The 27,761-nt window shown below is 33.6% G+C and overlaps 3 protein-coding genes across 3 annotated transcripts in view; 2 read left to right on the forward strand and 1 right to left on the reverse strand.

The window, feature by feature from the left end:
- Positions 1-4,502: 4,502 nt before the first annotated feature.
- LOC148616509 (uncharacterized) lies at positions 4,503-14,368 on the reverse strand. The gene is made up of 9 exons (XM_088583614.1): positions 14,284-14,368; positions 12,062-12,190; positions 11,251-11,311; positions 10,616-10,661; positions 10,224-10,252; positions 9,616-9,684; positions 7,937-8,126; positions 6,031-6,201; positions 4,503-5,352 (listed from the first exon to the last, which is right to left on the reverse strand). Exons 2-9 carry the CDS (start codon positions 12,172-12,174, stop codon positions 4,676-4,678), a joined length of 1,356 nt encoding a protein of 451 aa, XP_088439740.1. The 5' UTR covers positions 12,175-12,190; positions 14,284-14,368; the 3' UTR covers positions 4,503-4,675.
- Positions 14,369-16,707: 2,339 nt separating this feature from the next.
- Positions 16,708-27,761, forward strand: part of LOC148616510 (serine/threonine-protein kinase SIK3-like) — a 39,095-nt gene continuing 28,041 nt past the window's right edge. Inside the window, exons 1-4 of the mRNA XM_088583616.1 lie at positions 16,708-16,853; positions 19,961-20,077; positions 21,506-21,569; positions 21,911-22,072. Coding sequence (XP_088439742.1) covers positions 16,719-16,853; positions 19,961-20,077; positions 21,506-21,569; positions 21,911-22,072 — 478 coding nt within the window. The 5' untranslated portion in view covers positions 16,708-16,718. The remainder of the gene's footprint in view (positions 16,854-19,960; positions 20,078-21,505; positions 21,570-21,910; positions 22,073-27,761) is intronic.
- On the forward strand, positions 25,518-27,082 carry LOC148616511 (uncharacterized). Its single transcript, XM_088581601.1, has one exon. The coding sequence runs from the start codon at positions 26,184-26,186 to the stop codon at positions 26,760-26,762; it is 579 nt and encodes a 192-aa protein (XP_088437727.1). The 5' UTR covers positions 25,518-26,183; the 3' UTR covers positions 26,763-27,082.

The raw sequence follows: 27,761 nt of genomic DNA on the forward strand, positions 1-27,761 counted from the left end.
TCATTAATCATCTTAGTTCTGTGTGACCTCTTGGGATTAAGTGTAGAAAGAATATCAAACCAAGTCACATAAAAATCAGAATATGATTCCAGTATAGTTCATAGTTGACAACTCACATGACTGTTGTGTGTAATACGTCTTTCTTTTACTATAATGTACTTATGAAGAAAATATTACATGGTATGTGCAATATTCGACTAATATACCCTGTTTTTTATTCTCATTTTTAAAAACAAAATCCCTGAAAGACAGACAAAAGTGTCAATGGTCACAATTTATAAACAGAATCAATTTAGTAAACAAGGCCCTTCTTTGTATTTTAATCAAATAAAACCACGCAAATCTCAAACATAAACAAAAGATAAAAACATAATTGTACATAAATATATGATAATAAAACACATCAAGTACCATTACAATATTAGTTCCCAGTTTTCAGTTCTGATGACTGTTCAATAACTTGAAAGAAATAACTTGGATAGAATCTATAATATGTAAGAAGGTTGTTCCATATGCTTACACTATCATCAAATGAGATGAATGGTAAATGCAAACATTACTTTTGCAGTACATGTTTTTAACAATTGAAGTTATGATTCATGACATGTTCTTTTTTTATCTTGGAGGTTGGCAACTATGTAAGGTTGTTGATACGTCATCCAACATGGCTGCTTAATTTTTTCATTGAAAATTTTGCACTTTATTTTTCATTTTTTCATCGTTCAGGAATATCCGATCATCTTCAAAATTGACACAGATTATCATGTGTGCAGATGGAACATGTTTTTGAACTTTCTGATTGAAAACACTGGCTACAAAAAGTCATACAGTGATTGAAAAACTTTGAACAACTGAATGTTTACATCACGTGACCTCCATAGGAACATTTTCTATATCACAGATTCAATTTATAAATATATATCAACATTTAAACCGGACATCTCGTCGTAAGAAAATGTGAATTTGACCATCAGAGTTATTTTTATGTACACGAATATTATCCGTATATCAGATTCTTTGAAAACTATACCGCCATTATTGATCTGGATAAAATCCGAGAGCCATCGAATGGATTGTTTACATCAATATTTACTGCAGTCAGTGTGGGTCTTGCTACGCTAAACTGCACTACATATACCGTATAATTGCAGTCAGTGTGGGTTTCTCCACGCTAAACTGCACCATTTACCATCTACTCAACCAACAGACCGCTGAGTATAAAGATCAAACAACGAATTCTAAAACAATTGATGTCAGTGAGCATATTGCACAAAACAGACATTATGAAAATGATACTGATAAATATATATAGGAACACCATGAAAACAATCATGCAGATACTTACCATATGCCTATGCTTGATTGTTTTAACATTCCTATGCCTACCAATGCATAAAAGGACATGTACTATAGACACAAATGCAAACTTAACTATCAGTATAGCAAATTGGAGTGAGTGTAGATCCATCTTTCATGCACAAACTATTAAAGCTCACAATACAACAATGCAAGCGTCCATCATCATATTTGGTATTCATGCTACTGATTACATCAGGAGATATACAAACAAATCCAGGCCCGATAAAACACCCATGTGGGGTATGTAATAAACCAGTAGCCCAAACCCACAGAGCTCTTGAGTGCGATAATTGCTCTTTCTGGGTGCATATCAAGTGTGGAGGCATTTCAGCAAAAGAGTATAAAATACACCAGGAAAGTAAAAACTTGTATTGGGAATGTCCAGATTGTTTACTCCCTAATGTATCAAACTCGTTCTTCTTAGAATCAGATATCGAAACAACAAACTCATTTCAAATACTTTCTGATACTGATATTACAGTTGAGAACAATGAACCAACATTGACAAGTGGCAAAGAAGATAGTATACCCAACTCTTCAAAACTGCAAAATGATGGCATCTGTATCCTTAGCATTAACTGTCGAAGTTTAAGAAGCTCGCAAAAAAGGCAACATTTCACTTCAATCGTAGATCAATATAGACCGCATATCATACATGCAACTGAAACACATCTTGACAAAAACATACCGAGCGCAGAAATATTAGACCCTGAATATTATGATATATACCGCAAGGACAGGACTTTTCAACCAGGGCATGAAGGAGGGGGAATAATAAATGCGGTAAGGAAGGACCTCATTTCATCTGGAGAGGCAACCCTTGATACAAATTGCGAGATATCTTGGAACAAGATTCAGATAAAAGGGAATACACCACTCTATACAGGATGTTACTATAGACAACCAAATAATGATGTAAATGCCTTAAAAGAACTTGATCAATCACTGGGAAGATTAACACATAACCATGACTTACCAAATTTAATACTTACTGGTGATTTCAACCTACCAGACATATAATGGGAGAATAATACCATCAGAACACCAAACCAGTACACAAAAGAGATCAATGAAATGGCAATAAATATAATGCAAGAACATGAACTGGAACAATGTAATCGAACACCTACAAGAGGAAACAATGTACTTGACTTAGTTTACACAACAAATAACAACCTTATAAACACCATCACTGTAGAAAGCGGGATTAGCGACCACGACATAGTCTTTGTAAATGTCAAAACAAAGGCAAAGGTTGTGACGAAAAAGCCAAGAAAGACATACATATACTCAAAAGGTGATATACCAAGTATACGATCGAAACTTAAAGATGATATTAGCAAATTTAGAGAAAACTCCAAACATCAGACAATAGACCAATGCTGGGATAGCTTTAAGCAAGTAGTAACATCATTGATGAATGAATTTATTCCACAGAATACATGTAGTACGAGATGGAATGTACCATGGATACCAACTGAGATAAAAAGGGAGATCAGGAAAAAAAACAAAGACTATACAACAAGGCAAAACACAGCAGAAAAGAACAAGACTGGTCAAACTTTAGGAATTTAAGGAAAATCGTCAATAATAAACTATCCCAAGAACATCAAAAATATCTATCAAATCTACTAGACATAACATCAGAAGTCGATGATACACCACCAAAACAAGGAATCACTAAAAGATTTTGGCGATACATCAAGTCAAAGAAACAGGAAAGCAGTGGAGTAGCAACACTGAACATAGAAGGCAGCATCAAGGAGGACAGCAAATCCAAGGCTGAGGCCTTAAACCACCAATTTCAATCGGTATTTACCAACGAGAATATGGAAACATTCCCACAAACAGAACCCAGTAATTACAACTCTATTGACAACATTATACTAAACGAGACAGGCATCGCAAAAATATTAAAACAGCTCAACATCAACAAAGCCAGTGGACCCGACAACATATCATGTAGATTCTTGAAGGAAACATCAGATGAAATTGCTCCATATCTAAAGACCATTTATGAAAAATCATTAGAACAACAAGTACCACACGACTGGAAAACAGCAAATATAACAGCACTATTTAAAAAGGGCGATAGATCAAAACCCGTAAATTATAGACCAGTATCCTTGACATCCGTACCGTGCAAGATCATGGAGCATATACTATTCAGACATGTCATGAACCATCTAGAGCAAAATAACATCTTGTCAGACTTCCAGCACGGATTCAGGAAAAACAGATCTTGTGAAACACAGCTTATCATCACTGTTGAAGAAATCAGCAAGCATCTGGATAACAAACAAGTAGATCTGCTAATATTAGACTTCAGCAAGGCTTTTGATACAGTACCTCATAGAAGACTATTACATAAATTGGACCACTATGGAGTAAGAGGAGATATTCACGGATGGCTTAAGTCTTGGCTTACTACTTGTGATCAAAAAGTACTTGTGGACGGGGAGGAATCAACATCATGTCCCGTAAAATCTGGAGTGCCACAAGGAACAGTCTTAGGTCCACTGATGTTTCTTATCTACATCAACGACATCGGCAATAACATCAAGTCGCCAATAAGACTATTCGCAGATGACAGCCTATTATACCTAGCAGTGATAGACGAAGAACATCACGTCTACTACTATTTTACAAAATCGTACATCAAATAGTAGCAATACCGATACCGGATTACATTCAACAACCAACTAGAACGACCAGACAGTTTCACCAAAGGCGTTTCATTAGACTAGGCTCTACTAGTGAGCAGAGAAAAAACAGCTTCTTTGTTCGAACACTCATAGACTGGAATGCCTTACCAGCACAACTGATCGACCAGGAGGACTATGAGGCATTTAAGACCAGCCTCATATCCTATGTCCAGAATCCGTAGAGAGCTAGCCTTGTTTTTATCTGCACTTCACCTTTCACATGTAAATATTGTAAAGCACCTTTTTGGATGACGTTCACTAGTTTTTTCCCCATTCGTGTGATGAGTTGGACAGGCTCTTTACGGATTACCAATGTAGACCTATGTATAATGAGGTTGGCCACTAACTTTGTATAATGAGGATGGCAACTGTGTATAATGGAGGTTGGCAACTATGTATAATGTGGTTGGCAACTAACTATGTATAATGAGGATGGCATTTGGCGAGTAAGTATATTGGTGTTTTGACATAACATAAAATAGTCACATGCAAACTAAGATAAATGTTTGGTAGAGTGTTACAATTTACAACAAAGGTAAGCCTCTTTCATGTAGCTTTACGCTGTGTACAATCACTACACGACAAGTATAGTTGACACATATGGTAAAAAGTTATTTGTACATTGCAGGTGACCTTGATACAATAATTGTTTCTTGTTGTCCTACAGCATCAGGTTGTTTTTTAATGTATGAGGGTTTTATGATATGTGGCCTTTGGTTGTTGCCAGGTTTTTTCACTGGATTAAAGACAACTTTTGATGATACCAGAGGTTGAAACTTTAACAGGTCTATGGGAATGCAGAAAGGATTCAATGTAAACAATGCTGGCTTCTTTGGGATATTTTCCTTCCTATTTTTGTTTCCAACTTGTTCTTTTTCAGTTTGCTCAGTTTTCTCTTGTGTTTTTTGTGATAGTTTTGGCTGCTTCTCAACTCCTGCAGTCCTTTGATATTCTTCACCATATTTACTTCCACTTGTAGAACTGATATGACCTGAAGCTTTACTAGCTCTTCTCTTTGAAGCAGCAGAATCACATGTGTTAGTATGTTGAGCACCAGTTTTATCACTTTCACTCCCGAACTTTTCATTTGTCTGGCTTTCAATATTTGAATCAGTCTCCTTGGTCCTTGATTTTTTAACAGACTTTGTTTGTTGAGTAGCAAAGTGTCTTTTTCCAAGTGTTGTCTTCTTTTCAGTGGATGTTGTTTCTAAGCTGGAAGGTTTAGCATGAGTACCTGATGTTGAAGGCATATTAGTACTACCTGAAGCGGCCTTAAAATCTGAGAAATCTGTAAAAAAAAACATATAAAGATATTGGGATTCTTCATCAAACTGCATAACTAGGTGAGTTAAGACTAGCAGAAGCTTCAATATAATTATATTGTTGTATTAAAGTCAAATTAAAATTTGATGATTTTTGTTTTCATTCAAAAACTGTAGGGACACACCTTTTATTAGAAAAAGTGCCCAAATTCAGCATTTCTGGTTCCTTTTGGTTCCTAATTCCTAAAATGACGCCATATCACTAATCTTCTGGGAAAATACGCCTCAACATGAATCATGTCTTTCAGCAATATCTCTATTGAAAATCTAGATGATGGCAGAAGTCACAATATTCTTAGCAAGTAAAAATAGGAAAATTAAACTTATTGCTTGGTAGTCAAACAAATAAGGGTGTGATAAACTAGAAAAACTGTAAGTGAATCTCACTAAAGGATACCCTTCACTCCCCAGCCCAGATACTATATACATGTATAACCAAAACATTTTTTAAAATATCGCCAAACAGTTTAATCCTACGATTTGGCATCTCTAAATAGGGATTCTGTCCTATCCTATCATAGTGAAAATGTAGTTGAAGAGAAAAAATTGACGTAACAGATGAAGATAGACAAAGTGACAAACACAATGATCACTACATACCATCTCTTTCCAAAGCAGATGTAATAGTACACAAAATTGCTTACCATTATTAACTGCTTTACGACATCTATCTACATGCTTCATAGTATCACTAATATCAATTTTACTGTTTAGTAAATGGTATTTCCATAGCATTATCTGTTGTTGTTTAGACGAGTCATGTGTTTTAATTGTGTCTGTCAGTCCTTGAAGCAAGTCTACTACAATACTGCACTCTGAAAGATAAAGAAGAATATATTTTGACTTTGTACTATTAAGGTGGTGACACTAGTAGTAAACCCATATTGCCTGCAGTGATAAACCGAAGTAACACACAAGGCAGAAATATCATCTGAGATGTAGTCAAGGGTGATATATTTTCTGAGTGTGTGATTTTAATGTATCACCCTCTAATGCAAGCAATATGTGTTATATTATATTGAATATCCTTTTAAATACATCACCCTTTTATGAACATGTGCATAACCTTTAAGAAACTTACCGGTATGTGAAATTAATATCTGGTGTAATTTTTGAATTTCCTCAGATATAGTAAAAGTCAAACTGGAATGAAACTTACAAGTATTTCAGCATTTTTTAATAAATCAACAATAGCAAAAGAATCAAAATGAACACTTCCACTATTCATTTCATCTTAAATGAAATGAAAAGGATGTGCATACAGACAAGGAAAGTCATTTACAGTCAAGAGGGAGGCATATCATAATGAGAGTGATAAACAATAATACGAGGTAATGGACAATCCCACATAGTAACTGAAAATTGTATGATGTCACAAATGATGCAATATGAGCAAAAATGATAACTGTAGATTCTGTTTAGAGTCTTTACTGAAAAAAAATGACGTTATGTGTAGCCACTTTGTAAGTTATATCGGAGAGTTTCTGTTACGAGTGATTTGATTGGATTTTGGATCCTGGTTAAATTTAAGTAACACACTAGATGGCGCTGGACGATACCCGCTAAATATGAATGAGTGATGTCAGGGGTTTGAGGGAGCGAGGGTGGACTTGGGAGGATGTATATCATGGTGAAATATTGAAACAACAAGTAACTTTTAAGGGTGCAGAGCTAGAAAGGAGTACACCAAAAAAAAAACACATAATGCTTATCCAATATAAATTTGTGTTTTTTGTATGAAGTATAGTATTACACTTTCATAAAAGTCTAAACACTTTTTTTCAAATTATTGTCCAGAAACCAGATAAAATATTTGTATTTTGGGCCATTAATCATAAAAATGTCCCACCCCAAAATCAATAACAGACTTATTTTTGTGGTATACAACTTCATAGTAAAATATCATACAGATCCATTTACTTTTACTCGAGTACAGAAACCAAATATCTACAGCTGATGATGACAATGTCATAACACTAATGTCCATGAACTATTTGCAGTCATAAAAAAATCGAATGAGCAGATTATAAAAAAATCACAAAAATTCCACTTTGTATACTAAAGGCTGCATTATTTACAAGAAACCTAGACAAAGGTGTAATATAAACTTCAGTATTGGTTCATTATGTATTTTTTTTCTTTACCACTGATGCATTCTTAGCATGTACAACATTATTGTTATATAGATCTTATATATTTATAAGGAGAGGAATTTTAAATCATTTCTTTTAACATCAGAGAAGAATGTGCTGTTCTTATTGGCAAAGACATGTGGTATCCATTCATTATACAAGAGTTGCTTAAATAGAGGGCATTATCATGATAAATTGACTGCCCAAGGAACAGTATATTGCCTGAAATCTTGATAATGTCTCCAGCTGCAGGCAAAGCCATTATAAATGTTGAAGATAATATCACATCCCAAGGTTAGTCAATTTATTAACAATGCCATCTCCATTATAATTACCATTGTGTTTATTTTTTAAAGGAATCTTAAGTGGGTATCATTGTTTAGTAATGCACTCTGCACATTTTAATGATCTTGTGTACCTAATTTTCCCAATGTTGGCAAATCTTCCCCAGCAAGTATGGCTGCAAGGTATTTATATATAGAACTGTAATCTGGATTTTTTCTGTGCTTCAAGGATTCTTCCTCCTCATCTCCAGAGGAAGATAGGATATTCTCTGATGAAGAGGATACAGGTTCAGTGCACTCGAAGTGGCCAGCAACAGCCATCACCTGAAATATTAATTATGTATTTCCAGGTAAGAAGCTTCAAATGAAGTGCACTCTAAATGGCCATCATTGTAAGACTGCTTTTCAAATGTCATTTTAGGAAGGATATAGAACACTTAAAAGCCTTATCCTGAAAATCAATTAAGACCATAATAAAAGTTATTATATTTACCAATAGAAATAAGATTTCAAACAAAAATATTTTCATGATTTATGCACCAGTATGCAGTAAAAGTAAATATAAAGTAGTGATTCATTGACAATTTCTCTTGATTAAAAATAGTTTTAGACAATTACTCCAACAGAGTTATCAATCATTTGCATTACTACATACACTTCCTATCTTTCAGTCTTATTTCTTGGACTAATCAGTGGGAAACAAATTAATTGGATTGGAATTTTAACTTTAAAATTATAATTTCAATGGACAAACTAAGAGAATATGCCAGAAAATGGATCAAACTAGAAAATTAGGAAATAATGCCCTTTCTGAATAAGTGATTTCACCATATCTGTTCTTTTTCTAAAGCTGGTAAACCATGACTAAGAAAGAAATCATGGTTCTTTAAAGGTTAATATGTACACAAACAACATAAACTATTAACAATCTTGGCAGGACACCTTATGGTACAATATTAAAGAGATCCATACACTTTTACTCAAGTGATTGTGTCCAGACTCACAGAAAATTCTTACTTTTGACCTTTTTTTTTTGCCACTTATTCCTAAACTATTAATGTCAAAACTGCCAAAATCAATCCTAACCTTCCTTATGTGGAATGGCACCTTGTGATACAATTTCATGAAGATCACCACACTTATACTCAGGTAACTGTCAGGACATTAAATGTCCAAGGACGATAACAACATTGTCAGTGGCAAGAGCATTATTCCATTTGATCGTAATTTAATTTCAGAAGTAACAAGCTGTCTGATTGGATTAACAGTTTTGTCCATTATCTCATAAACAAATTTTGTAATGTTAAAATTGAATTACAATGTATGTACAAGGAATGGCTGTTATATTTTTGTGGTCTATTTGAAATAACCTCAATGCCTGTGGTGCACACTTGAAAATAACTTGTTATCCAGGTTATTTAGTGTGCATCCTATGACTGAGGTTATTTCTTCATAGACAAAAAATATAACAGTAAATCCTTAAATATACACATTTTTTGCAGTCATACAAAAATTGGACACAGAGTGACAACAAATCTTTACAGTTATTCTTCCTTTAATTTTGTATAATTAAGGAGGCAGACTTAGGGTAAGGAACGCAACTCTTGAAATCAGTGATATGTTCGCATCATATTCAATTTCACCAAAGCTTTTCAAGCTTTCTTTTGAAACAGAATGAAATCAATCCAAGTTACTTTAATGCTTACAGTACACGAGATCAATGTAAAATGGTAAATACAAACATTCCAATGATCTGTAAGAGTTGTATCCGTTACCCTAGGTCTACATCCTAAAACTCAAAATAAAAACATACCTCAGCCAGTACTTCACTGTAGTCTTTTATTTCACAAGAAATTAGATCAGAAGCTAAAGTTGTCCATAGCTGGAAATAGAACAATCAGTCATACAAACTTAATAGTAGGGAATTTCAGTGATTTATAAAATAGATCATTCCAGAAAATCATTGAGAGAATAACATACTCATAGAAATACAATATTTTCTGTTGTATGTAACACTGAAAAGTCTTTTCAATATAAATGTTACATGAACTTGTCAATTTTATGTCCCATTTATCATTCAACACACATAAAAAAGAAAACAAAACAAAAAAAAAGAGACAACACAACAACAATATAGTATTCTTTGAATTTCAAAGAGATTACATCATCAGAATGAAAGAAATGTATATTTATGATTTGAAAAATGAAATTTTCAGTGACATCCTTGACAACAGATGGTATGCCATGTCAAAGTCATGTGCAATTTGAGGCCAGTATTTTAAAAATGTTAGCAGAGTAACAAACACAAAGTAAAGGATGATAAACATGAAATATCTACACATATTGAACTACCATCATTCAAAGTCAAATCGTAATTTGACATTGGTAAAAGTTGTTGTTTTGACAGAAATAGAAACTTACTGTGATAGGATCTTTCTGTTTTTCATCATCTGAAATAAAAAAAGTCCTCTGTAACAGATTTCATTTTAACATAAAAATGAACTGTTGCAAATTTACTATCAAATCAATGAAAGCTTTGTTAACTAAGCCTTCTTATAGTTCATCTATTTTCAAAACATATCATTCCAAAATTGTTCAAAGATCATATGAAATCATACATGTAGCATTATACTTATGTATTTTTTTCAATCATAGGCAGATCCAAGGAGTTCCTAGGCCTCCTTCTGCTCAAAAGATTGGTTGATTATATAGAAATAACAGAAATCATTGAAGATATCCCCATCCCCTATGAAATTGCAGGATCAACCACTTTCTATGTACTATAGGTGTATCAATTTTTTTTCGAAACTTACATTCTTTTTGCAAAGTTTTCCGCATATGTTCCAGAAATGCCCTCACCTACAAAAGAAAATTTATCATAATTCCATTAAGAAATCAGAATGTTAATACTATAGTCTACTTTTCCACACAACACAAAAAGAAATAAATTTGTATAGGCAAGATTATTACAAGTGGTGATTTCAAGGTCAGATAATAATAATTTCTCATTCAGTTAAGATGAATCAGTCGTGAAAGCGTCTCAGCTCAAATTTATTGCGATGTTTGACATTACTTTGGCAAAGGCTTCCAGTGTACCAGCTCAAATAATTCATGTCTTTATCTAAAATTAAAATTATACAGATTTAGATATTGTTTTATATACACAACACTTCTAAAATAATTGAATTTGATTGATTGATTGTGGTTTACACTCTATAGCAGACATTTCATGCATTTTGGAACAAGAATGTTTAACAAATGAAACAGACCCTGCTTTGTCTGACACACTTAGCCAGATATTTATAGTACTAGCTCACATGAACAACAGTCTGCAGGTAGACATGCGACCAAACTTGGGACCATTATTCTGACTCAAGAGTCAATCATTTGTAACTCTTTCCTGATATATACTAAACTTAATTTGTAAATATTGTTGATGTGAACTTACTTCTTTAGTTGACTTTGATATGACAGCTTTAGTCAGTTTATCAGGTTCTTGTGGACTGATTCTGTAAAGACATAAAAAGATCAAATAAATAGTATGACAAGGAGAACAAACCAAATTCAGTCGTGTGATTAAGTTATTTATTCTCACTAGCTTTGTGAGAAAGAAAATCTTTCAAAAAAAAGTTGTTGCAAATAAATCCCATCATTGTGGATACTTAATGTTAGATGAAAAAATAAATAGTAGCAAAAGTTGATTAGCAGTATACATTTAATATGATACATACTAAAATATAACACAGATCAGGTACATGTATATTATTGTAGACATATTATTATTTGTGGGGTACCAATTTTCACAGTTCTTGTGGGTTTACCAAACAATGAACTGAAGTTCCCAATGAAATGGAAATTTTCCACTCAATTATGTGTCACATCTATAAATTTGAAAAAGTTCTTTCACAGTATAGTCTTGAGCAATAATAAAGAAAGAAAGAGTAGTGAAGAAACACTGTACATGTCAAATGTTTGTCATCAAATTGTTTTTGTTCTTCCTTTATATATTAAACATAAATCTGCACACATTGTAATGGTATGTTCATATTGCACAGCAACCAAAATTGCTTACAAAGTAAGCCCCATCTGTATATATATGTATAAAGCCATATACTACAGTTGAAATCAATCCATCCATTTGGGGTCAAGATAATTGCAACAAATTCTACAGACACAATGACAAGGTGATTTTAAAATACCATCCACTCCTTAAGGTATAATAAAAAAGTTTGATTAAAAAAGTATGTATATATGTTTACTTTAACAAAGCTTTCTGCATCCTCCTTAGCTCAAGCACCTGCCACTGATTTCTGTCATATACTGCTTTATCTTTAAATGCTCTCACTTTCCTAACTGGCCTGTTTGCTGACATTTTTCCTCAAGGTTTTCTAAAATGACAATTCAGAATATGTTATAATGCTTATCACTATGATTCCATATTTGAACCATTTAAATTACCTATAAAGTTATACCTGAATTAAGTACTAGTAAACAGTGATAGTTCTCTAACTATTTACTGGAATCAGTACAAGTAATCAGTGACAGTTCTCTAACTATTATATTGTATCAACACTAATAATCAGTGACATTTCTCTAACTAGTATACTTTATCAACACTAGTTATTAGAGTACATTTGTTTCTGGTTCAAGTCACAACCCCCAAATTAACCCCAACATTCCTTTGAAGGTATGACACCTTGTTGTACAATTTCTAAGAAACCCAAATATTCACAGTCGACTTATTGTCTGATCATTAGGAAAATGCTTGTCTTGTGTCCCTTTTTGGCCATTCACTCCTAAAGAGTTCAAGTCTTAAACCCAAAAACACAATCCCAGTCTGATCTTTGTGGTACAAAATATTGTGGAACAAAATCAAAGCCATTCAAATACTTTTTACTGAAGACACATGTACACTGCTCTTTGAAATGTTTGTTTTAGGCCCCTTTTTTGGCTCTGTATTCTTGTTATTTTGTTGAAAGAAAGCAATCTTCAGGCAGTCAAGAAAGAAGTTCCAAGTATTTTTTCCTAAATAAAGTAGGAATTTACTTAGCCCTAGATTTATGGAGTTCCAAGAAATTTAAGTGTGTATTGGTGAATATTGTCATAAAAATCAGCGGGCACTATACATTGTTTGTTTGAATCGCCTCTACCAAAGGCAGTGTCTCAATTTTATATGGATTGCTACTAGCTGTAACATAAAATGTAGGTAAAGATACATGTTGTATGAGGCCGACTTCACAGTAACTGTAGTATTCTTTATCTCAAGTTCTTTGGGGGTAAATGTGATGTATGAAATCCTCGAAACCAGGACTGTTTAACAATAATATGTAGCAGAAATTGAGATTAAAGAATTGGATTGACCTATGCTCTGAACTGCAATATTTCTGGAATCTGTACACATTAATCAAACTCTAATGCAAAAATAGGATGTCACTGCAGCTGCCTGTAAGGATATGAATAAAACTTAAAGTGTAGCAGAGCTCACGCTCCTCTGTTAGGTAGACAATGCCTACTAATTTGGAAAAATAAAATTCCCAACGATGTTAGAACTGTCAAATTTGCAATGCAAATTTTGGTCGTTCCCTTTACGGGACTCAAATTCGTACTGCTGTGACATCTATGGCAATACGGCCTGCACAAAGTCCAGCGCCCTAAGCCACTTGATATATGGCAGTACATTAGTTCATTCGTTTGATCCTCTATCCTACATAATAATATCTACATGAACTGTCCCACACTACCATACATTGTGTACTAAGTTACAGCCCTAGATTTATTCTACGAGGAGGAATGACCCAGCAAGTGAAAGCTATATTTTTATATAGCATAGCTGGCCGAGTGGTCTAGGGGGCTTGACCTTGTGCAGGCGGTGTTGCCATTGATGTCACAGCAATACGAGTTCGAGTCCCCCAAAGGGAACGACCAAAATTTGCATTGGAAATTTGACAGTTCTAATATCATTGTGAATTTTTCAGACCTTTCTATACGTTTACATATCTTCCCTGTATCAATTTGATCCAATGGAGCAGTATAACGAATAGAGTCGTCAAATTCTGAGACGTTTGTATAATATTGATTTGTTGTGACATGCATCATTAGTTTGATCCTCTATCCTACATAATAACATCTAAATGAACTCTCCCGTACTACCATACATCTTGTACTAAGTTACAGTCCTGGATTAATCCTATAGGGAGGAATGACACGGTCAGCGAAAGATATATTTTTATACAGCGTAGCTGGCCGAGGGGTCTAGGGCGCTGGACTTTGTGTAGGCAGTGTTGCCATAGATGTCACAGCAGTACAAGTTCGAGTCCTGCGGAGGGAACGACCAAAATTTGCATTGCAAATTTGACAGTTCTAATATCGTTGGGAATTTTGTTGTAAAGTTACTTGTATTCTTTGCATGATCATTTCAGTCACTCTCACCGTATTGCAAAATTCCCAAATAAGGGAAGTTTTATGTGAAATGCATTCGTACCTGCTCGTCTTTTCCTGAGTACGGGGCTCTAAAATGCAAGGGATAGGAACGCCGGAATGAATACAGATAGACATGTGTATTTGTATAATGCGAAACGAAACTTGAAAAAAATACACTTAAGTGGAGCGAATTAATAGAAACATCAGCAAACTGCGCCTGTAGTTTTAAACAACCTATGTTTAATTAATATTACTTCAAAAGTAGGTGGTTATTTTGCTATTTGTTTATGATGGGTAATAACAAAATTACAGAATTTGTTAACTCTAAGCAATAGTCAAGAGGATTTTAGTCAAAAGGATCGAAAGTCAGTGGAAACAATGCTAATATCAGGGTAAAAACTGTCAGTAGTACTGTAAGCTATGTGACACCATTGTATAAGGTAGTTTTAAAAAAAAAGTATACATAGGGTTATTTCAAATGCTTCGTAACTAAAGCTGTATTATTTATTCTCCGACCAAAAATGAAATCACAGATTTTTAATCTCGTCAAACTTGAAGAGATTTTAAGGGACAAAACTAGGTTTAATTAATATTGCTTAAGTCTGTAGTTTCCTTCGTCTCAAGTTCTTTGGGGGGATGCAATGTATAAAATCCCCGATTCTAGAATTGCGTTTATTTCAGGCAAATTATTATTACACATTATTATTATTAGACACTATTTATAATTTAACATTACCCTAAGCGCTTCAAAAGTAAAAAATAAAATATAAATTACAAACACATTAAAAAATCTGTAATATATAATGTAAAAAGCCCAAGAAGATTAATAATTTAACTAAAAATGGCGAATTATCACAATGTGCAGTTAACTTTCCCTAATAAGCTATATGAGTGAAAAGTAAAAGATAAAAAAAAGAGTCGTTTAAATACATCCTCCCAAGTCAGAGTTTTGAGTCCTCCCTCGCTCCCTCAAACCCCTGACATCACTCATTGATATTTAGCGGGTATCGTTAAATATCAGCAATAAAAATTTAACCTTGTGCTACCAATAAGAAAAATAAATACAATCACAGAATCAGTTATAAAATGCCATAAATATACAAACACTTAAAAAAAAAATCGCTATAAAATTGCATATATTCAGCAAAAGCAAGTCTGAAAAATGGTCTTAAGTTGTATTTGAAAATAACTATGGATTTAGTATGACGGATACTCGATGGTAAACGATACTGTTTTATTGAACTGTCTATCTCCACATGTTTTTGTCCGTACTCTTGGTGTTGACAGTACCATGGAATTCTCAAAACGGAGTGATCTTGATGGAACATGTAAAGTTATAGTGATAGTGTTTCTTTTTTACAATCTTCTTTAGTTTATTCAATGGCGGTCTTACAATGGCTGTTTTGAAAACCTCTGGCTTATTCAAGTTCGTAAACGATTTGTTTGATAATTGGAATCAATGTGTCAATGCAAGATTTTAGTACATGAGTTGGAACATGGACTAGTTCGCAAGATTTCACGGGAAGGTTCAATTGTACATGTGTACTCAACCATGATTTTTTTTTGTTGTGTATTGCTTCTGGTGACTTAACGCATGCGTAGATAAGATAAAGCCAGCCTCAGAGGAGTGAATGAATGGGCCAGCGAATAGTGGAGCACAATTTGTTCCCATTGGAATACCATTCGTCTGTTGAATTACACGTCCACCACACTGAACAAAAATATTGTAGATTAAAATTCCAGCATTTTGACATACTGACCCTCTGACCCTGCGTATTTTTTAGTAGACAAATTGAACCTGGGGGGTGGGTGGGGGGGGGGGGGTAGGAAGATTGTCAGACTGTACTCGACATTAAAAAAAGAGTTTAATTTCATGTTTATTATTGGTACCTTTTACGGCAGTCATTATAATTGGAAAGATAAAGTTCGTGTTAGTCATTGCCTACATTCTAATTTAGATGAACAATAGTGAGGAGAGGGTGACCCGCTTATCTCAGTACGAAATTTCCCGGGGGAAACAAAACAAAACAAAACAAAAAAAAACATTCGAAAAGGATACTTTCTCATGATTAAAAAAGTTGTACTAGATCCGCCACTGATGAATTTTACAGGGGATTAATTTTCTTCAAACGAATAAATTCTTTAAAATTCAGGATGTGAATAATTTACAAACCTTAAAATTAATAATTTAATTAATTTAAAAATGAAATGTATATAAGTCATGGGAAATCAATATCACAAGTTTTGACTTTACACACTGGGTTCCCCCCCCCCCTTTTTTTTAAATCTGATTCATCTCTTCATGGTTTTGTTTACAAAGCTTGAATTATAAGATCGAGTCGTATTCATTTGATTTCTTTACTCATTCTGTTCATTACCTTAAAGATATGATTTTTATTCGAAAGTTCAATTGTACATGTGTACTCAACCATGGATTTTTGTTGTGTATTGCTTCTAGTGACTTAACGCATGCGTGGATCTATATTTGTAAACAAAATGGCGACGATTAAGGGAAAGTCGCAACCCCATGGGGGTATAGTTCGGATAGGATACTATGAAATTGACAGAACTATTGGCAAAGGAAACTTTGCTGTTGTAAAATTAGCTACGCATATTTTCACTAGAACAAAGGTGGGTGTGTTTGAAAGGAAATAATCCACAACTAGTCATTTATCAAATCCTAAGGTTTATACATGGGACCAAAATCTGAAAATAGTCATAAAATCAGATTGGTACTTATTGTGACTTTATTCGAATCAATTAAAAATTGCGGCTTATACCCTAGATGATATGGCTCAACCGGTATAGAAAGTAATCTTGGAAATGTGCGCGTGAAATTTTAGTTTTCAATGGTCCAAATTTCAGGTGTCAAAATAAGCAACCTTTTTTTTGCAAATTTTGGTGACATGTTGTAACATCTACAGTACTGTGTATAATATTATATTACCAGTACTCTTTTGTGTTTGTCGTGGATGATGAAGACATGATCTGTAAGTGCTATCATTTTGGCAGTGGCTGCTCGTCCTTGCATTCTTGGACAAGTTGCCTCTACAAGCTAATTGTTTACATATCCGATTTGAGTCAACAACACATGGAATCATGATGTAAATGGTTCATTTATGTTAGTAATGTGAGAATCATGAGAAGTTCTTTTTATACAATTATATATAAAATGATACAAATGCAATTTAAATCCTAATTGTTGTAACAAATAAAGATTAAAATTCATTCAAAATTAATACAAAATGCACATTTAACATACTTGAAAGACTATTTTAAACTAAGTTTGCACATCGAGAAAGATTGTTTTGGCACATGTTTTAGTCTGGCACATTTTAAATCATAATGTTGCCATTCCAGATGGCAGATGTGAAACATATCCATTCACACAGGTCCTTTTTTTTTGTAGAAACTTAGATTTTAAGAACATTCAATGTGTTTTTAGCATGTGGGATATTTCTATATTTTGAGCCAAGATTTATTTATTTTTTTTAAACATCTGGTCAAGACGATGCATAGACTCGCTCATCTGACTTTTTCTGTGTGACCAACATAAAACCCATCCATTTTCAAGCATAGGGGCTTGCTCCATCTATCAAATATGCAGTCAAACTAATATACATGAACAGACGACTGTTCAGTTTATTAAATATGGACACAGTTCGCAATGACATTAATACTCGACGTCTGCTCAGCTGCAACCGTCAAAAATTAATTTCAAAAGGCTAATAAACATGTTTATTGTCCCCTACCTGTTCTTTAAATGTTAATTTTATATGACACAATTGAAGTAATGAAATAATATCTCCCTATGAAGTCAATCATCTGAATCTCTCAAGATTCGTAAATTTGAATGGCAATATTTACAATGTCAAAGTCGGCCATTTTCTTTCAGATTGGTTGCTATGAAAATATTGTTTATTTTATGTAGTGTGTCTAAAGACCAATGATTCCAGCATGCACTTCGGTACCTTCAAATTTCTCTGACGTACATGTATTACCTGTTTGTCACATACGAATCCAATTTGGTGGAAAAAAATGCCGGTTTTCACCAGCAATCTCCAAAATGTTGTCAACAAATAGGTCCCATAGAAACCAATATGGTGGATTTTGTATAGAATTTTTCCACAAGGATTTTTATTTGCTGATTAAAGTGCAGAAATGTCCCTTGAGTACCAACCACTGTTAGACATAGGTCAATATACACAACATACCTTAAAAGAAAGACAACTCTAGTTCCAAATCGCAAATGTTGCATTGCTAAAAGATTGAAGTCATCACTACAAAAGTTTTACGGCTGTCATCGTGAACTTGTGGATCATTACAGTGTATCCATCTGCATCATGTAAACTCATTTGTTCAACGTGTCATCGTTTTCCTTTCCTCTTTTGTCTACCCTGGACTTGACTTTTTATGAGCAACTTAGCAGGTGTTTCTAGAAAAGCAGAGGACGCTTACCCTACCGGTGCTCCTGGTCTATGCTGCCAGTTTTTAGTGGAGTCGGAGTTGCTCATTTGCTTTTGTTACTTTGTATGTATGATTTTAGTTACTGTATGTTCTTTGTTGTGTATGTCTGTTTTCCATGTCTGGTCTTTGTCCCTGGATTACATTCTTTTGATTACCGCTATAACCTTGGTTCCCTTGATTACTCTTATGAAATTAGAAATTCAAAACAATCTTGAGTAACATCTGACATCTAGTTTTTTTTTTATAGTCGTATATTTGTGATAAGTTTGACAACATTTTCGTAATGAATGGGGCGTTTCTGGCATGATTGCATATGTTTTTGACGCAAACCGGATGTGTGGACGATTTACCCGAAGAGGCTCCCCATCCACAAATGCGTGATCGTGACAATCACAATCTTCTGTCATAGTTGTAATCTACAGGATAATTCTCTTGTTCATTGAAGACTCTAGTGAGCTTCTTGAATCCTTTGTAATTTCTCACTTACAGAGCTGCAATTTTAAAATTGTGCAGTTACAGAACATTGCCTGAAGAAATACTTGAAAATACATTTACATGTATATGTTGTATACAATGTACTTCACAGATTCCGAAGCTGTATGGAGATTTGGGATTGCTTTTGTTTATGGTGTCCCTGATTGATAGTGGGAGAGATTTCCTTATTTCATTCTTTTAATTTGCTTTTATTGCTGTACCAACAGGTCCATCATTTCTGTAACTTACATGTAGATCCTCAGTGCTTTTCAATGTACTTTACTATAGGCAAAGAATTGCTTATTGCCTTCCTAACTTGTAGTTGAAATTAAGATAATTTGTAATAAAATGTACATTTAGATAATCCTCATACAAATTTGATGATGATGTGCACAAAATATACGTTTTTATTAGTACTTTCCATTTACATACAGATGTATTTGATAGGCGCAGTGTTCTATGATTTTTCAAAATTAAAGGTTTCCACTGGAAAACTCAAAATAAAAGATAAACTTTCCCACACTTGAAGTTTGCTTTCCGAACCTACATTTTGTACATGTAACATAAAAATGTATCCATATAAAATTCAAGCTTTTTTCCTCACCAAAGGGAGAGTTGGACATAATAATCAACTTTCCCACACCAGAATTGTACTTGCTCTGGATGATGGGAAATTGGAATCCTAGAAATAGGCTACATTTGTATCTGATGCTGGGATACTTAAATAAGTAATAAAAAAAGAACAGGGACATTAGTTCTTTTATGCATATGCAAATGTATGCATGTTTATTTTTCAGGTTGCCATTAAAATAATTGACAAAACTCAATTAGATGAAGACAACTTAAAGAAAATTTACAGAGAAATACAGATAATGAAAATGTTAAAACATCCACACATTATTCGGCTATATCAGGTAATAAACTCTTTCTTGGTAATACTCCAATAGGAAAAGGAAACAATATTTTAAATGGAGACACAACTGTTACATAGAGCATCTCTCCATTTTTTCCCTTTAAGCATATAAGAGTTTTCGGCCTAGGCTCATAAGGCCAAGAAAAAAATCTGTCTGTTTAAGGTTACATTGGATGAAAAAATAGGGTTGGTAGTTAGATAAAACCATTTTATTTTTTAGAATTATCTTATATATATACTTATTGGAAGATTTATGGACTTGATTTGTGCTCAACTATAAGATGGTTTAACAGCATTTCTTTCATAAAAACAAATAAAATTTGCTAGGATAAGCAGAAAATATAGGGTAGATAGGGTAACCTTAAACATACATATTTTTTTCTTGGCCATAGATGTCATTGGTATGCTATGCAATAAAAAAAAATAAAGCTCTTCACTTCATGTATATCACAACATTTGATGGGTTGTATAAGTTTCTGAATTTCTTTCTGGATACTTTCGATTGTACCCTGCTCTGAAAGGGAGAAGAAAACTTTATTACGTCTGTCTAAACATCAACTACATAACGTGCATGTAGTATACAACCTCACCTGGTGTTCGCACACCGTGCCTTACCAAATTAAGACCTTTCACATACATTTGTATTTTCAAGCTTTTTTGAATAATGACAACATTTTCATTGCACTTTTTTTGAGCAACTACATATACATATCACAGCCACTTGATATTTAGTGTTCAGCCTCAGTAAGGAATCACATACTACTACATCTGCATTTATCTAATGTTCAGCCTATTTCCTGTTTAACGTCTTTTTTTTCAAGCCTTTATGAATGATGGCAACATTTTTATCACACTTTTCTCAGCAACTACATGTACATGTCTTCGTCACTTGATATTTGTTATACAACGTCAGCTAGGGGTCTCATGCAGTGCTTACCTAAGTCATTTTCAGACCATTCAAAATCTACCTCTTGTTTACAAGATGTGACTATGACTGTACATGTAGTTGCTGAGAAATGAGTGATGAATATGTCTTAAATAAACCCCTTATGAAAAATGGCATTATTTTGGTCACACATTTCGCAGCTGCTACTTGTCAATGCCATATGATATTTGGTAACAACTCCAGCTAGGGGTCCCATACTTCACTTATCAAAGTCAGACCTTTCACAAACTTGCTTCATGTTTACAGACTTTACTAAGTGCATATTTTCAAGCCTTTATGATCAAGGACAACATTCACACTCAACTTGCTTTCCCTACTGCTTATCACAGCTAATATTTTGATGCAAGCTATAATTAAGTAAACCATATTGGATTTTTTTTTAGTGTGAATGGGGCTACAATTTCCAAAAATGTACCTGTTTGTATTTTGACCATATTGTTTTAATTATTGGGCATTGGGTCACAGATTTCCCGTTTTTTTCAGGTGATAGAAACAGAAAGAATGCTGTATCTGGTTACAGAGTATGCTAGTGGAGGCGAAATATTTGGTATTAGTTGCTTCATTCTCAGTTCTCATTTAATACAATGTACTAGGATTTTACTGTTCTACAACCAGTTACAATATTGAATATGTATGTTTTTATAAGATTATACATGTACTAATTAAATTCACAATAAGGTCTTCATCTGACCTACCATCAGAATTAAATTTCCTAATGTACTATGACATTTTAATATATAACCTTTAAAAGTTTTAAATACTTGCAGAGATCACCAAAAGGCCTTTAGTAAGTGTAAACATACCTTGGCAAACTCTCTATCAGTTGTTTTTATTGGTTATAATTAGATAATGAGCTTATAACAAAAATGCAATATATTTCTCTTTTAGATCATTTAGTTGCTCATGGGAGAATGAATGAAAAAGAAGCACGTAAAAAGTTCAAACAAATTGTGGCTGCTGTGTCCTATTGTCATAGTAGAAATATTGTACATCGAGATTTAAAAGCTGAAAACTTGCTTTTAGATGCTGGTCTTAATATTAAAATAGCAGGTAAGTTATCTTATTATACAACCAAAAACAAAATTGTGGTGCTGTTGTTGTCTGTAAACACTTGGTTTTTGTGCCATAGAGTTTTACAGCAAGATTCCATACCAAAAACATTTGGGGTTACAGCCCAAACAGTTCTGGAATTAGGGACCAGAAACAATCATTTCATAGAATTGAAGTATAACACCAGTAAAAGCATATGGATGTTTGAAATATAATTCCACAATAGTCTAACCTCAAAGATCAGACTTGGGTTGATTTTTTTAGGAAGAGTTGAAGTATAAAGGAATTAGGGACCAAAAAGGGACCAGAAATAAGCATTTCCTGATTGCTTGATAATAGCTTGAATCTTAATCAACTGATCTCTTTGAAATTGTGTTACAAGATTCCATAACACCAAAGAAACGCTGATGATTATTTTGGGGGTTGTTGATCAAAACAAGAATTGAGGGCCAAATAAAAGGCTTAAAACTAGTATTTTCCTGATGGCTATATGATAAATGATAAAATGGTATGGATCTCTTTGAAATCATAGTACAAGATGCCATACATGTATCTTCAAAGGAAGGTTGGGATTGATTTTATAGGTGCTGAATACAACCATTTAGGAAACAAGACAAAAAAGACATTGGTAATATTCTTATCCAGAGAGAAACGTTTTATCACAATCATAATTCAAAGCTGTATCAAGTTTGAATGGTGTGTCCATACCATATTCTTCTGTGTATTACCCGCACCCGTTTATTCTGTGCACCCCCGTCTTGGCAAGGGAGATTGACGAAAAAAAGTTGCTTTCTGTGTAAAACGAGCACTGGGAAATGAGGAAAAATCACCAGCAGAAGACCACATTGAGATGAAAGGATTCCGTAAAATTCCCGGAAATGCATATCTTTTCATCAAATAAAAGTATTTTTCTACGTTTCCCTACTTTATTGATTAAAATAGTTTATACAGCAATGTATTGGATCCCGAGTCAGCTGAAAGTGAAATGTTTACATTTCCTGTTCATATGCAAATCAGGTATCTCACTAATGCTATGGCGTCAAGTCCGACCGTTTATAAAAGAGATGTTTTAATTTGCCAAGTTGTGTATTGATATTTGACATCTGGAAACAGTTCATCTAGCGGATTAAAGGATTAGTGACAATTGTTTCACCTTTTAAATTGATCTTTAGTCATTTGATAATTAAATGACAATGGGCCCGAGGACAGGTTGGCTCTCCCATTATTGTGTATTTAATGCTCCACCGCACACAGGTGAAGTTAAAATTAGACAGAGTGTTTTGAGAGAACAGTAAGAAGGTAGTCGTGGGCTTTTGTACAAACTATGAAATGCAAAGAAACGATATTGATGGATAAAACAACTATTAAATAGCAGTAAAACTTTATTTGTTTATTTCACATAAAACTGTTCTCAAAAATACAATGGCTCGATGTTGTCTTTAGTTGACGACTTGTTTCTGATTCCAGAAAATTACAGACCCAAAAATTATGTCTCCAGCAAAAAAATCTAGAAACTCATTGTTTTGGTGTATACCGTGCACCCTCTTCTGGACCAAAGAATAAGTTACAAAAAAGTGTGCGTTGTACATTGAAGACGGTACTTTCCCAAACTGCAGGATTTAGCCTTTGCTGTCGCATCAAGCTGTGCCCTGTGTAGCATTTACTTTGCATTGTAATCATGAAGTGTTTTTACTTTATAGAGATATCAGTTATGCCTTTGATGGGTGTATGTCTAGAGTTATATATATAGAACTATTGACTATAGGGACTTCAAAAATCTGGTAACAAAATGCCCTTTGACATTGAACTTTCATAGACCAAAGATATGCTTTGGTCATTTATATAATATGAACTCCTTGGAAACTATTTAGTAAATGAATATAACCAAATATTTGAACAAGATTATGGTAACGATCAGTTCCTGCCAATTGTTATAGTAACTAAATTTCTGAATTTAATTACTGTTGAAGAAACTTCCCTTCTCAGAACTCTTAATGACAATAACCTGTTCAAGAAATATTCACCATTGGTGTAGTTCATAGGGATACACTATAGGTGACAATTTCATGTTGTCCATGTTTTGCCCTTTCGACATGCCAACAGTGGACTACTACCCATCTGCCCATTGTGAACAGATGGACATTAATAATAACAATATTTTATGAAGTACAGAGAAAGATGTGCTGTTTCAACAGTATAATTCTGTTTTGTGAATTATCACACTTGTAAACTTTCTCTTTGCTAAAATTTTGACTACATTCATGTAAATAAATGTGTAACAGGGGCTGCTCTGGCTTCCAAAATTCTGTTACCAGAAAAATCACAACAATAGTTTTACTTTCAGTCCATGCAATTGTAGAAATATGGAGTTTGAATGTTCAAGTCATTCTGTTGATCTAATTAGAAGTATTTGATGGTGATACCTGTATTGATTCCTTAGACTCATCATTTGTCAAGTGATTGCTGAGCAGTAAATAGTGACATATTCGATTTTATTTGAGAAAAAATGTAGTTGAAACAAGGCACCCCCAAATTTTCAAAACGCTAAAGGCAATTTCAACAAAACTTTGTTGAATTGTTTTTTTTTATTGTAAGTTCCTTTCTGATTTTTATTATAGGAGCACAAAAAAATGCTGTTGTATAATGGTATGGCACTTTCAACTGTTGTCATGCCATAACTTGTGTATTAATTGCCTGTTCCATATAAATTTTTACGACAAAGTTCCTAACCACAAAAGGACGGTTGAATTTATACTGAATTTAGGATTATGGCTCCTTAAAAAGGGCCAAAACAAATATTTCATGGAATTAAACTTTTTATCTCCAGTAAAGGCATACAGATATTAATATTATTCCAAAATATACTATACCATAAAGGTCCTACTTGGCTTGGGGTTAAGATTTTGACTGTAATGAGTGTACGGGCCAGAAACATGCATTTTTCTGGAGTCTGGACAATATGTTGTCTATAGTAATAATGGATCTCTTTGAAATTGTGCCACCAAAGGAAGGCTTGGATTTATTTTAGGGAATGTGACTTGGCCAATATAAGAAATTTTGAATCATAAGGAATTAAGGGCCAAAAGATTCTGGTCAAATTCTTATTCTCTGTCAAATGTTTAATCACAATCAAACTTTTAAGCTGTTTGAAGCTTGAAATTTTCTGTGTCCATTCTTGCCTCAAATTTACCTCTGTGCTCATATCAAGCTACATTCTGTGAAGCTTTAATATATTTTGGATTATACATTTTTGAGTTACAGGACTTTATTTATACAAAATGGGTCATTTTCTGTTTATGGTCTTGTATGCAAAAAGGCTTCCATCAGATGTTGTAACATTGTGAATTGTTCCTTATCATGATTTTGGCTTTTGATATATTCCATAGAAATCATTTCGATATGGTAGTTGATGATACTTTTGCACATTCTTTATTACATGATGACATTGTGCACATTCAATTTTGTTCTTCAATCTGAATTACAGTTTTGGTTTTCATAGATATTTTAACAAAAATGCAATATATGTTGGATAAAACTTCCTGTTTATCAACTTTAGTTATATTTGACCATATGGTTTCCGGGAGGGGAGGGGGAAGTACCGCCTTGTGATATTTGCTTATAGTTGTTCAAGTTGTAGTTTTAATTGGTACTAAGTATCACTCACTCCAGCACATATACATGTATTTAGCATGAAAATTGTTTTTTAGTGCTCCTATTTTAATAGTTGGATTACAATACAGAAATTTAATGTTAGAAAGGGGTCATATTTTCAGATGTTATCTTTTTGTGCATTCTTTGAAAAAGTCTAGTGTTATGAAAAATGAGAACCTTTTTTTATTTTACATTGAAACAAAATGGCTAGAGTTTACACCTGCTTTGGATATTGATTTTGTCTATTTAAACCAGCACAGGAAGATGTGGTAATTGATACAGTAAAGAATTATCACCTAATAATAAGGTTTCTAAATATGACTATTTAGTAAACAAATATCTTTTACCGGTGTGTTCCCATTTCGCCTTAGCTGTGAATTTCAGGTAAAAAAGGTAAAAAAAATACTAAGGCGAAATGGGAATTTACAATAAATCCATTATAAAACACAGTTATTAATTTATGGCATGTTTTGATATGGGTTGTTTGTTCCACTACTCAAAAGCCATATGGAAGAAAACTCAAGATTGTGGTCTACAGAGAGACTACAAAGACATACCAGATGTTAACGGACTAGTCCGTCGTGCAGCAGCTCTCCCACTATTACCACTCGACAAGGTTGAAGACTACTGGTTACACGCACTAGAGAATGCACCAAACCGAGATGACTGCACCAAACTCAACGACTACGTTACAGAGACATGGATTGAAGGCAGATTCCCACTACCAACCTTGAACCACTACCAAACTGACGGGCCTAGAACCAACAACCACTTAGAGGGATGGCACAACAAACTTAAGAAGAGAGTGAAGACACCACACCCGAGCATCTACAAGATCATCAACACCTTCAAGAAGGAGCAGGCAGCGAACGAGGTCAAGATCGAGCAGTACGCTGCAGGTGGCAAAAGAAGATTACCAGAGAAGAAGTACTGTTACACAGAAGACCGTCTACACCGCTTGAAGAACCAACTTGCGCCCGGCGAGAAGAACTTTGTGGAGTATGGTGACGCAGCATCTTACATCTTGAAGCTTGATTAGATAACAGTTTAGGGACAATTTAGTGCTATGAACTTTATGAGTTTTGTGATCATATTGTGATATTGTTTTATTCAGATGAACATTTCATGCTTATTAATGCACTATAAAATAGTAAACACTATTGTGCTATTTAAAAACTAATATTGTGCTAATTTTAGTAATGAACTATTGTGCTTTCTTTTGTAACTGTTTGTGAAAATATTCCATTTTGCTTATTTATTTAGCTTATTGTTTTCCAATGACAAGTTTTGATGTAATTTTGTTTGTGTTCAATTATGATTATGAATGAGTATGAGAATGATGTATGCTTTTGAATGGATTTTGTTATGCTATCTATCACATTAATTACATGCCAATAAAGCATAGAAATTGTTACTTTAGTTATTTTGTGCCTATATGAAGTTGAATAAGATATGGTGATATAAATAAAATCTTGAACACTTAAAAAACATATAGATATTACACAAAAATATACAATTACATTTGTATTAAACAACAAATTAACAAAAAAAATAAACACTAATTACTCTTGATTAGATAGGTTCCCATTTCGCCTTAGTTTATACAAAATTGTACTAAGGCGAAATGGGAATATTTTTAGTAGAAGAATTCAAAGCTAAGGCGAAATGGGAACAAGCCTATTTTACCTGATACAGTTTTTTGTACAGAAATCTGTAATCTTTAGCTTATCAAAAGTCAACTCAAAAATAATGGTACATATATACAACTACAAAATATTAAGTATTAGTAAGTGTGAATTGATATGGTATAGGAATTATCTCGCTCTATAAACACCTGGTTTCAGTGTGATATCTAGAAGTAAATGTGCATAGTATGAAGCTATAGGAAATTCTGATGAAATATTGTGATTGTAAGACTGGTTTTAGCAACTATATTGGCAATCAGATTTTGATGATATTATTGTATATTTTGATTTATAGCATGGATACATCATACTTTTGTAAGTAAAGCAAAAAAAGATGTTGCTAAAATTAAAAG

This window comes from Perna viridis, chromosome 5 (genome assembly GCF_037379345.1).
Source record: "Perna viridis isolate PV_CMFRI_1.1 ecotype Kerala chromosome 5, ASM3737934v1, whole genome shotgun sequence".
Classification (NCBI taxonomy): domain Eukaryota; kingdom Metazoa; phylum Mollusca; class Bivalvia; order Mytilida; family Mytilidae; genus Perna; species Perna viridis.